Source organism: Arachis stenosperma, chromosome 5 (genome assembly GCF_014773155.1).
Source record: "Arachis stenosperma cultivar V10309 chromosome 5, arast.V10309.gnm1.PFL2, whole genome shotgun sequence".
Classification (NCBI taxonomy): Eukaryota; Viridiplantae; Streptophyta; class Magnoliopsida; order Fabales; family Fabaceae; genus Arachis; species Arachis stenosperma.
Genome location: NC_080381.1, coordinates 122,768,564 through 122,782,145, shown reverse-complemented (window position 1 = coordinate 122,782,145; position 13,582 = coordinate 122,768,564). Strand labels below are relative to the sequence as shown.

The following is a 13,582-nucleotide window of genomic DNA, read 5'->3' as shown; positions in this document are numbered from 1 at the left end:
AAAAAAAAAGACAATCAATCAAACCGAACAAAATCTACGGTTTTAATTAATTAAATAAAAATCAATAAAATATTAAAAAAAATTTGTTTGGTCAGATAAATTGGACAATTTCCAATTCTAAATATCATAATACACTTAAGCCAAATACTTATTCACATAACACTAAAAGATTCCTTTTTAATATTTGGTGTATTTACCAAGATTTAAATCCAAATGCAACATATTAAAATTGATGTACATGGATAACTATTTGAATTAAGCCTTAGCTACAAAATATTTTAAAACTTTAGATCTAGTTATAATTCAATATCTCAAATTGGGCTTCAAATGTCTCATCGGCCCAAAATGTATTTATTGGGACATTATTAATCTCTAAAATAACTAAATCAGATCATATCTTACTAAATTCGATTAGGATGTAACGTAAATTCTTCTTTAAATTTACAAAAAAATGTACTATAAATATTAAATAAAACACTCACTTCGAGATATATGCTATCTTATCCTAATTCTTATACATTTTAGATTTAAATTTATGAGAGTTCTTTGTAGATATTAATTCCATCTGGCTCGAAAATTGTAGCAAAATAGAGAGTTAGGAGGAGAGTGAATTTTTTTTAGTGAAAAAAAAATTGGATGATGTTCAATATTTAGTTTTATCATTTATTGTTCTCTCTCCTATTTAATTTTGGTCTCACTTATAAAATTAAAGATGAGAAATCACACTTTATTCTCTCAAATGTTCAAAAAAATGGAGAGAATCTATTTCCGAGTTAGGAGACATGTAGTCTAGTATTATATTTAATTGAGCAAGATACTTTAGGTTAGTAACTTGGTATGATTTCAATTCAACTGTATATCTTTTAAAAGTTATACAATATTCAGTTTTTTATTATAATAATTTTAAAAAAATAAAATAAACACATCAAAAAATTATAAATAAATTTAATATTTTTTTAAAAATTAAATACACATTTAAAATATAAATTAAATAATTTTTAATTTTTAATTTTTTTTCAAATTTAATATATTTAATTATTAATATATTACAATTTAAATGCATATCCAAAAATCAAATTTATTAAAATTCAAAATTTCGATTTTAAAATTCTAAAATAAATCTTAAACCATTTAATTATTAACTAATACCATACCAAACCCTGAAAGAAGTAGAGCAGTCACATTCACCGCACATCGTAAACTCAGAGGCGCACGCCATCCGTGGTTTGTCATCCTCCGCCACCGTTCGTCTGCGCCACCATTCTCCTCAGCGCTCATCTTCGACGCCGCCTTCCTCCTCTTCGGTGCTCATCCACAATGCCGCCTTCTTCTTCCTCGACGCTCATCGTCGTCGCCGCCTTTCTTCTCCTCGTTGCCGTTCGTCCGCATCAGCATCGCCGTTCGTCTGCGTGCGCCAAAAACGTTCCTAAGATTTGGATGGGTCTCTGTTCATTGAGTTTTTCTTTGTGCATTTTCGACACTATTACTTTTCTTATTATTCTGTATATATAAGTTTTTTACATGCGTTTTGAATGTGTTGATAAAATATTTAGAGTGCATTCTTACAATTTTAGATGTGTTTTTGTTGTTTATTATGTTCTTATGTACATATATAAGTTTTTTTACATAAATTTTAGACGTGTTGATAAAATATTTAGAGTGCATTCTTATAATTTTGGATGTGTATTTGAGTTTAATTTTTTCTGTGCTCAATATGTAATTTAAAACTACAATGACAATAATTTAAATGTGTTAATACATAATTTTAAATGTGTTTATGTTGTTTATTTAATTTTATATGTGTTTTTTACATGAGTTTTGAATATTTTAAGTAAAAAATTGAAGTGAGTTTAATTTATTTTAAAAACTTCACTAATTTTTAAAAATCAGTATACAAAAAGTTGTTACAAGTTTTATGGTTTGGTTTGCAAAAAATTAATATTTCGTAAGTGATTACAAATTTTATAGTGATAAGTATTAAAAATAAAAGTGATTCCTTAAAAATAAAAAATATCATTAATTAAAATAATAAATATTAAATTTAAAGATTGAATAAAAATTAAATTTTATTTTTCAAATAGCATTTTTTGTATGATTTATAGGCTTTTCATTGAAGAGCTTGATTTTCTAGAAATTTTAGATGGTTGGTTATGTGTCTTTCTATAAGACATAAACATGAATTCCATTAAAGTAGTTATTGGTCACTTTGTAACAAAATATATGTTTACAGTATGTTAAAGCTATCAATGACTTACTCAACTTCTTAAAGCAAATGATGGGAAAACAACTGTATTTGTTGTCAATCAATGAAAACAATAAGAATAAACACAAAATAGTTAATAGAAATCATTCCAAGTGGATGTTTAATTTGTCAGATAGAAATTAGAGTTAATATATAGGAAAGTGCTGTACATACAAGTTATTTTGATTTATAAGTCATATAAATTGGACTAAATTCAACAAAAACAATGCTCATCTATTCAAGCATGTCAATACACGCGCTATTCAATGGTTTTTATAGCGTGTTTCGCGTTCTTCTTTCTCCTCCTCTTTCTTCTTCTTCTTCTTCTTCTTTATGTTTTTCTTCCTTTTTCTTTACGTGTTTCATTTTTATAGTCATATTTTTACTACTGTTATTGTTGTTGTATTTTTTTCCTCCTCTTTCTATTGATTTTACAACATTATGTATTTTTTCTTTTTTGTTTGATTTTTTCCTCCCAAAAAAATTATGAAAATATGAAATAAGAAAATGAAGAATAAGAAGCAGCAGAAGATGAGGAGAAAGAGGAAGAGTTTTGAATTATGCAAAACTTATTAGAATAAAAATATACCCAAATATCTTCGTGTTACATCCAAATTTGCTACAAATATAAAAAAAAAATTTTCTCTAATGCTGCATTTTTTTCTTTTTTTTTCCCTTATTTATTTCTTTCTTTTAGTTAAATGAATGTAAGGTCATGCTCTTCCAAGTAATTTTGCAGCATTATGTGTTTTTTCTTCTTCTTTGTTTGATTTTTTATTTTTATTCTTGTTAAGAGAGTAAAACAAGAAGAAACTTGAGAAGGTAAAACAAAAAAGAAAAGATGAATAAGAAAAAAAGCAGCAGAAGATGAGAATGAGGAAGAGGAAGAGTTTTGAATTATGCAGAATTTATCAGAATAAAAATATACCCAAATATTTTTGTGTTACACTCAAATATCTTCGTGTTACACCTAAATTTGCTATAAATATAGAAAAATATTTCCTCTAATGCTACATTTTTTCCTTTTGAATTGAATCACACCTCAGCCACTTGATTGGATTCAAAAGAATATTCAATTTCATTCTAGTTTAATTGACAATCAGAACCTGAATTATTCATTATCTTCAATAATAAAATAACTGGTGATGGAGGAGAAAGAGAAAAAGAAAGGAGGAGAAAAAATTTCAATGAAAAAAGGAGGAAGAGGAGGAAGAGGAGGAAGAGAAAAAAGTGGTGTTAAAGACGACGATAACGAAGAAGAAGAAGAAGAAGAAGAAGAAGAAGAAGAAGTGCAGTAACAAAAAGAAGAAGAAGAATGTACAGTAATAACATAAAACATGTGAATATAAATGACTTGTAAAGACTTATATAAAAAAACATTTGTATATAGAGAATAATTCTATATTTATAAAACAACATACATTAACTTCCCAAGATGTTCCTGATAGGAGTTATAGCACGTGTGTAATTTTCTTGTGTAATTTTCTTTTCACTCTTTTTGTCACTTTCTGTTATTGCTGTTAGATAGTTAGTTAGTTGAGAAATTGTTAGAAGGTGCTGGAAGCTTCTCCTGCAGCTTCTCTTTTCTCACCTTTCTATATAAGCAACCCCTCTCATCACTGTACACGAGCTTTTCTTTCAATCTGAGTTCAATCAATGAAATTCCCTTTCTTCTCTCTGTTCTCTCTGTTAATACCTTCTCCCCTTTAACTCTTCTTTCACCCAAATTATCCTCTATGGTCTGGTACCCGCCAATGCTGTATTGTGACAATTTGAGTGCTGTTTTGCTTGCTGTCAATCCCATCCTTCACTCCAAGTCCAAACATTTTGAAATAGATCTGCACTTCGTTCGAAACTATGTCTACACCAAGACAATTCAAGTTAGTCACATTCCAGACTCAGTTCAAACAGCAGATATCCTTACAAAAGCAGTCCCTTCTGAGAGCTTCCTTCATTTTTGAGGCAAGATGAGTGTTTGTGATTAGCAACAAATCATCAGTCAGAATGACAACAACCAGAGATGATGAAGAAAGGAGCTGAAGTGTTAACTGATATTCAGTATTCAACAAAAGCTGATAACTAGAGATGATGATAGGAATTATAGCATGTGTGTAATTTTCCTGTGTAATTTCTCTTTCATGCTTTTTGTCATTTTCTGTTATTACTGTTAGATAATTAGTTAGTTGAGAAACTGTTAGAAGGTGCTGGAAGTTTCTCCTGCAGCTTCTCTGTTCTTACCTCATCCCTGTACACGAACTTTTTTTTCAATCTAAGTTCAATCAATGAAATTCCCTTTCTTCTCTCTTCTCTTTGTTAATACCTTCTCCCCTTTAACTATTCTTTCATCCAAATTATCTTCTTTGGTCTGGTACCTTTCAGTTCCAATTAACATATATATTTATTTTTCAATTAATATCAACACAATTTGAAATAATATGCATTTAACATTTACTTCAAGAATTGAAGATGATCCTTCAAACTATCAGTCTATCACACTTATTATTTATTGTGATAATCAAAGTATTTGTTTTCTAACCATAAATAATCTCATACTTCATAGTATGTATAAATACTTAGAACAAGATCTTTCACTTTATACTGGAATTAATGAATCAAAAACAAAAATAATGAATATTCAATCTTAGGATCAAGTTGTAGATGTATTGATAAAATCATTATCTATTAGATAATTTGATAAATTTAATATCAAATTCAGAGAATATAAATTATTTTCTAAATTTAAGAAAAAGAAGCGTATATATTCATGTAATTAATAAATAGTAATTATACACATGATTTTAAAAATTGAACCGAATTAATTGATTTAATCGAATTAATTAAAAATTAATTATTAGATAATTTGTTCGGTTTAGATAAAAATTTAATTGACAATGAACCAATTAAAAAATAAAAAATTAGTTAAAAAATTGATTAATGGATCAAATTAGTATAATTTTTAACAGTTAACTAGTTTAAAATAATAATGTACAAAAAAAAATTACTTTTTAGCAGGTTCTACCTAAGGTTTTTGTAAGATATTGATCTATGATTTTTAATACAATTCGTTCTCCTGAATTCATTCATACCATGCTTTGCTTCAATACTCTTAATTAACAGTGATGATATTAGTTTGATTGAATGGCAAATTATACTACTTTTAATTTCTTTTAACAACAGAGCTCAACATAATAAGTGGAGCAAGAACAACAACAAGCAAATAGAAAAGTTAAAAAAAAAATTCCAAAAAAACTCATCAACTATTTTTTGTGCTCCTCTTTCTTATAGTGTACTCCTCATTTTGTACTCCTAATTTTGTACTCGTGAAAACATCTTCAACCACTCTAATCTTATTAAAACTCTGTCAATCTAATTGTAAGATTGCTAAGCAAAAGTCCACCAGTTACCTATCTTCTTTTATCAATTCTTACTAAAACTCTGTTAATCTGACAGCATCCTTTCTCCCGTTCACCTGCACAGTCTCGTTGAAGTCTCTCATAAAGGCTGACATAATTCTGCAATATAACTCAATTTCTCACACACAATAAATTTCTCTTCTCTTGTATGAACTCCATACACCCCAGAAAGCTTAATTGAAATTATTATTAGTAAGACCCCTTCAATACACAACCAAAACTCCCTTTTATGACAACGACTCGTTTTAAACATTATTTCATCCCAAATTAATAGTAAACTACTTGAGGCACCCTCCGACTCAACATATTCTCATCCCGCAGCGTCACTCTCCTAAATTTTTATTACATCAAATTTTGTCACTACCCGCCACTTAATCTCAAACAAGCCCAACATATTCAACTTAAATTTTTTTCTTGAGGTTTTTGACCATGTTCAATTTTCCATCACCCATTAGCCCCTACCATTCCAAGAACAAATTATTTTAATAAATTATTACACACCTTGTTTTTATTTTTGGGCCTGCAGCGTCTTGCTTTCTCTTTCTATTTTGCCATTCTTTTTTTCTGAGCAATTTCTTCATTCTGTGCTTGGAGAATAGCCATAATATCATCTTCTTCATTGTATAAAATTGCATCTGATTCCAATGCTAGGTCCTAAGTTTTTCTATTTTCAAGCATTTGCTCCTCCAAAATATTATTTCTGTTTCCCTTACTTCCTTCATTCTTGTCCGAACCACCATCATCAACCACCCTCTTCCCAACTACTTCTTCATCATGTTTCGATAGCTCTCCCTGTCTCTTTGTCAATATTGTTCCCTTTGTGGCGAAACCCATGCCACTATTATTCACAATGTCATCCCTATCACACGTTTCTTAATCAACATCTTCTGCACCATCATCATCAACATACACACTCAACCCACCAGTCCCTCCATTCAATGTCACCGCTGGAAGAGTAGCGGCTTGGTTCTCCGTCACCAACTTTTTCTCGATCTCATGACCCAATATAGGTGGCGTTAGGGTTGCACATTTTCCTTGCCACATTGAACCTCCTTTACCGTGGCCAGTCTTTAGCTTACTTCCTTCAACACCATTAGGTCTCCCTCGATCTTCTCCGCACCGGTTTCTAGCGCAATTTTGCAGATGCAGCTTTCTGCACAATTGTCGTAAACCCTTCTCTAGCGTGCCCATTCCTACCATGAAAACTGTGCTCTATTTCCATCAAACCTGACTCAGATTTTAGACCCAACCCAACATCACCGAACCGGTTGATTGAGGAAGCCGGGTCCAAAGATCCTTCTCTATCTTTTTTGGACATCTTTGAATTGTTGGGCCTAGCACAAAGCCTACAAAGAACCTTCTTTTTCTTATTCCTTTTGCCCCTCCTTTCTAATCCATTAAAGTTACCTTCATAAATTCATGTTACTGTATCTTTAGAATCAGCTTCATAATTAATATGATCACATCCCACACAATTCGCTCTCCCTTCAATTCCTTCATAAATTGGTTGATATGTTACTGTTTTTACCTGATTTTGTTTTGAATGATCATTAATCCACTCATTCATAATAATTTTAGGAATTACCAACCTGCCCTTATCTTCTCCGTCTTTCCTCAGCTCCCCCATCACCACATCGGCAGCCTGGTCGTTGAAAACTACCGATTTTGTAGCCCGTGCACTCATTAAGCTCATACCCACACTCCTTTTCCGCAACTGTTCTTCGTTGTTCACAACTATAATCACTTTTTAATTTTCATTAGCTTCTTCATAACAATTCAATCCAAAAGTCTCCCGTCCCACTTCTTTCACTAGCACATCAAATTCACTGATACCTATTGTGATATGGACCCATTCATTAATCATATTTATGATACAAGTATCAATTTGCACTCGTCCAACACTAAAAGACATGCACGATTCTATTACTTTGTCACAACCGACTACTTCCCCCTATTGACCTCCTAACATACTAAAGGTATCTGCTGACCACGCATGTAACGGAATCCTGTAACATTTTAACCACACTCTTCGAGTTTCACATTGCTCCGTCTCATCCCATCTCCATATACTATGGAAGAATTGCAAGAGACTATACATTTTAAACGTATATGCTTCTTCTGCATTCAATACAGAATCAAAAGTCAAAAGAACTTTATATGCTCCCAATTTCCGTACTTGGACAACTTGAGGCAGATTTTTTCCAATCATTTTTTCAAGGAACTTAAATCAATTGCCTTCGTCGTACTGCCGACCAGACTTCTCTGTAGCCACTCCAGATTCTCTTTCACCACTGATACTGCCACTTTCTTTGTCCACCCATTTTCATGCGAGTCTGGCTCTTTTTTATGCCTTGTTAGTTTCTCTACTTGCCTTTGGTTATCTCCTTCTTGAGGTTGAGAATTTGTCTTGTTCCGACTATCACCTTCTTTCTGAGCTGTCTTTCGGACCTTTGTCTCAGTTGTTCGTCTATACTTCGCTTCTCTCACGTACACAATCTTCCTTCTCGACCTCATACGATTCATTTCTGTTATAGCCTTCAGAGCTCCACCTTTCATTGTGTATCGGATGAACGCAAAAACATACATATTACCACCTTTTTGTTTTCGTGATATATAAATGTCGTTAATGCGTCCAATCCAATTAAACAGATTAAATAATTCATTTTTTGAAATATTTTTGGGGAGATTATCAACAAAGATAGAGAAAGACTCATTTTCCAACCGTTGATACTCTTCTCGATTCCAAATCCTGTAATCTTTTACATATTCTCTAGTTCTAACTCACTATGTGTTTCTCACCCTATGTCTCACTCCTTCTCTCATCTCTCACTCCTCACCAATTTCTAACACTCATATGAATAATTATTCACCGTACTGTTATTATGCTGCTGTAATATACCTTTATGCATCATATTAAAAATAATTTGTGGTCATTATATACTGTCCATTTATACTACTATTAATTAAATTGATAATATTAAGGAGATAAAAAAATTGTTCAAATTTATTTTGTTTAATATTTATTAATTGAACTGTTTTGATTACTTTTTTGTCTAGCTGCTAAATAATGTACTATACAGACAAATGTACATAGATTACGTTCTTGTGTACTATAGTTTTGAAGCATTATTAATTAAACACGCTTTCTTTAATAAAATAATGTTCACCACAAAGGTAATTAAAGTGTAATTTTTTTAATAAATTGAGACAAGTGATCGATGCAAAATTGTCGGTCCTGGTTGATACATATATAGTATTATTACCTTATTCATTGATCATATAAAGGTAGAAATAATAGTAAATTAAACATAAGTGAGTCAATCAACATTAAATCATAATAATTTCCACTAAGAGTTTATTTATTAATTAAATTAAGGAATATAATCTGGTTATGGTGTCCACATTACTCAAACAAAACACTGACATATAGTTGTCACTAAAAAGACAAAGTCTAAGAAAAAGTTATGAACAAAGTATGAAAAAGTTATGATGATCCAAAAAGATACGTTTATTTGGTTGGTAACATTTGCTTCTAAACAAAAATCATACTGTTTGATTTAATTCTCATGATGTTTTCCTTTAAATTAATTAAAGTATTCGTCCAATATGCAACAGTTACAATGCGTACGGAATTATATGGATGCATTTTTAAATTAATCAAACACATTTTTTTTTACGAAAACAAATGGTATTTTATATTGGACATGTTAGGGTCATTCTTTTAAATTGAAGATAGGAAACTACTTTGAAAAATAGTTTAATTATTTTGTTGATCGATGAAATTTCATTCAATTTTTAATTAGATATATAATTAAAAGTTTCTAATCAAATTTCTATTATAGTATAGCATAACTTTCCAATCAAGTCCTTAATTTCATCAGCCAATATAAAAATTTCAATCACAATAGATGAAATATTTTGTGAATTTTCATTGCGCCAACTATCTAATGTATTATTGTGTCTTAATAATAATAATAATAATAATAATAATAATAATAATAATAATAATAATAATGTTAAGGTGTTGTGTCCTAACAACGTTGATTAAAAAAAATTTATTTTTAAATACATTAAATAAATAAAAAGCTTTTAAAAATCAATGTTTACTTTTATTTTTAATAAAAACTTTTTTGTTTAGTGTCTTTAACCAGTGTCTTAAGAACACTCGTTAGCAAGTTTCTAATAATATAAGTGTGTAACTATCATGTGTCTACATATTTTCTAAGGACACATGTTAAAAAGATTATTGTTAATAGAAGTTTTAATTTAGATTTTTTCTTTTGATAAATATATAATAAATATATTAAAAATTTAAACTTTTTTGTTTTTAATAAAATTATTTTAACTTATATTATGCATATAGGATACATGTTAGTTATATTCATATACTATAACAAAAATTATTTTTAGTGGCAAATTTTTTAATGACAATTATATATTTTTTGTGACTATTAAATTTTTTTTATTAGTAATTATATAATTGTCACTAAAACTTTTTAGCGATAAAGTATAAGAAATCGAATTAATGTCGAATTGGTGTTAAATATATTAGCAATTATTTTTATTATCATTAAAAACAAAACAAATAGTCACTAAAATAATTTTTCGAGTTGTGATGATAATAGTAATAATACCAGTAATTAAGAACCATTATTTACTTTCACACAAAAAAAAAAAGAAAAACAAGCTAAGGGAGGGTCCCAAAGCCCAGCATGTTTTCCATTACAAGAGGCTTGTCAAATAATGTGCATGGTTATTCATCTGCCACAAATACTGATGTTAAAAAAGAAATGGTTACCATCCCTAGTTACTAATAAACATTGGGTTTTAAATCATTTGCTATTTTGGCCAAAAAAAATTCCTTTAACATATCAATGGTTTACACAACCCTAACCTAAAAGCAACTAAACAAAACTACACACATCAAAATCCACCCCCCCCCCCCCAAAAAAACAAAAACAAAAAAAAAGTAAAAATCCCCATCAAAAATTAAATTAAAGTACCAAGAACAAAAAAACACACAAAACCCATATCCCACAAACTAACTAACAATGGAAAATTATTTGTACAAAGTTCTTTTGATTCTTACTCTCTTTTTATTCTTCCTTGTTGCCGTAGATAGCAACATACTTAACAAACACCACAAACACCATCGCAAGTCAAGGTTCAAACCCATTTATCCCGATCCAAGGTTTCCAGTACCCTTCCCAATAAATGACCCTACTAACCCTATAAATGATCATAATGACAATAATAACCCTACAAGTGATGGTGGTGATACCACTATTGATGAGGAAATTACAAGGGGTGATTTTGAGACAGATTTCAATGGGGAATGGGAATTGCTTTCACCAAACTCGGGTGTTTCAGCAATGCAAATCAATTTGATGCCAACAAACAAGATTATTGTGTATGATGCCACCATTTATCGCATCTCTAGGATCCAATATCCACCGGGGGTGCCTTGTGTTCCATTCATGGATGAATTCACCCACCAAATGAAACAAGATTGCTTTGCTCATTCTATGGAATATGATCTTGACACAAATCAAGCTAGGCCACTCAAGGTTCTTTAATTTCTCTCTTCTTTTCAAGAACAATTCCTATGTATTTCTATGCCATAAATGTTTTAGTAATACTCATAATTATACTTGCTTTTTTTTTATAAGTTTTTAAAAGTTATATATATATATATGACCAACAAAAAATAAGTAATAATTATATAAAAAGTTAACTTAATGACATAAAACTAATTACTTTTTACTATATTTATTTCATAAATCTTTACACTATCAATATATTAAAATTAAACTAAATAAAAAATGCACATTAAATATACATTAAAAAAAGGTACATTCATTTTTCTAATAGAACTAAGTGTGTTCAAAGTAATAATTTTTTATTCTCGTACTAAAGTTTCTATTTGTTGATTGATTGTGTGAAACTAATAATTAGAAAATTTATGGACGAGGATAAGTTCAATAACTCACAATTTAAACACATCTACAAAAAGATTTTGTAGAGAATTTGTTAAGAATTCAGATATCTATAACAAATATATATTAAAATATAAATATACATAAAAATAAATTAAATTACTTGTATTTATGTACAAATAAATTGATAAGTGATTTTAGTGTAGGAATAATATTTTTATTTTTTAATAAAAGTAAATTAGAATTTTCCTTAAAAAACCCATTAAATATAAGTTATTGTTAGAGTGTGTTTTACAAGAATGTTTGAAATGATTATGAAGGTAACGGCAGATCCATGGTGTTCATGTGGAGGGCTTGCACCTGATGGAACCCTAATAAGCTCTGGCGGTTTCAGAGATGGATCAAGAACCATCAGATACTATGGTGGACCTAACTGCCAAAAAGACTGTGATTGGAGGGAACATAATGAAGCTTTGAAAGAAGATAGATGGTATGTACCCTACGCTATTTCTACACTACTAATTAATTTTTCAAGTTATTGAGTAGAATATATTAGTTACAATATGTATGTTGTTGTGTTATTAGGTATGGAAGTCAAACAATTCTTCCGAATGGTGATTTCATAGTGATAGGAGGTCGCAGATCTTTTAGCTATGAGTTCCTCCCTAAAGTAGAAGGTCAAATTACCGATAAACCCTACTTCTTCCCATTCCTCTATGAAACCTCAGACCTTGATGAAAACAATCTCTATCCTTTTGTCCACCTTATTCCTGATGGAAATCTCTTCCTTTTCTCCAACAATCGCTCTCTCCTTCTCAATCCAACCAACAACAAGGTTGTCCGCACCTTCCCCGTCCTCCCCGGCGGCTCCAGAAACTACCCGGCCTCCGGCATGTCCGCCCTTCTCCCCATAAACCTCAATAATAATAATAATGTTACCGCCGAAGTCATCGTATGCGGCGGCAACAACCCCAATGCATTTTTCTTAGCCGAAACTAGAAAAACTTTTCTTTCAGCTCTTCAAGATTGCAATAGGATGGTCATCACAGACCCTAACCCTACCTGGGACTCAGAACGAATGCCTTCAAGGAGGACCATGGGGGATGCCCTAATACTCCCCAATGGACAAATCTTGTTCATTAATGGAGCGCAAGTGGGTACGTCTGCATGGTGGGATGCAGACCAACCCAATTTGACTCCGGTCTTGTATACTCCTCAAAAGGCGAAAGGAAAGAGATTTAAGGTTATGAAGCCTACGACGATTGCGAGAATGTACCATTCAACCTCCGCAGTCATTCCTAATGGCAAGATTTGGGTTGCTGGTAGCAACACTCATGACACTTACAAAGATCATGATAAGTTCCCAACTGAAACTAGGGTTGAAGGATTCTCTCCTCCTTATCTTGACCCTAAGCTAGACAACTTTCGACCTCAAATCATTGAACAAACTTCCACCAAGGATTTGAAGTATGGAGTTAACTTTGAGACACAATTTTCAGTCAAGAGAGGATTTCATTTGACCAAGAATGATATCAAAGTTACCATGTACTTCCCTCCTTTTACAACTCATGGAGTGTCTATGAGCCAAAGGCTTTTGGTTCTCAAAAATGAAGGTTTTGTTCAAGATTTTATTAAGGGGGTTTTTAAGTTAACCTCGGTGGCGCCGCCGGCCGGTGAGGTTGCTCCTCCGGGATATTACTTGCTATTTGTTGTCCACCGTGGGGTACCTAGCAAAGGAATGTGGGTACACATTCAGAAATAGGATATATAAGAATTCTTGGAAGCCATTGCCATTGGTATTTTGTGAATAGTTATGTTCTAGTTTTTGTTTTGAAATTCCTCATTTCTTATATAAATGTAAATTAATTACATGCGTTGTTATTTTAGTTCAATTCGTCCAACTTCTTGTAGAAGAGAGTTGCAACGCATAGGAGGAAGTAGTTCATATTAGTGTTACGTGAAATGTAAATAATTATGTTAATGATTCAGAA

General features: G+C 31.0%; 1 protein-coding gene across 1 annotated transcript; it reads left to right on the top strand.

Annotated features, from left to right (window-relative positions):
* Window positions 1-10,706: 10,706 nt before the first annotated feature.
* Window positions 10,707-13,353, top strand: LOC130981294 (aldehyde oxidase GLOX1-like). Its single transcript, XM_057904893.1, has 3 exons — window positions 10,707-11,222; window positions 11,912-12,081; window positions 12,177-13,353. Exons 1-3 carry the CDS (start codon window positions 10,707-10,709, stop codon window positions 13,351-13,353), a joined length of 1,863 nt encoding a protein of 620 aa, XP_057760876.1.
* Window positions 13,354-13,582: the final 229 nt, after the last annotated feature.

Excerpts from the sequence above, each read along its gene's own strand:
- LOC130981294 (XM_057904893.1), top strand. The coding sequence starts at position 10,707 with ATGGAAAATTATTTGTACAAAGTTCTTTTGATTCTTACTCTCTTTTTA. Across the intron at positions 11,223-11,911 it reads ATCAAGCTAGGCCACTCAAG|GTAACGGCAGATCCATGGTG; the intron begins GTTCTTTAATTT and ends ATGATTATGAAG. Across the intron at positions 12,082-12,176 it reads GCTTTGAAAGAAGATAGATG|GTATGGAAGTCAAACAATTC; the intron begins GTATGTACCCTA and ends TTGTGTTATTAG.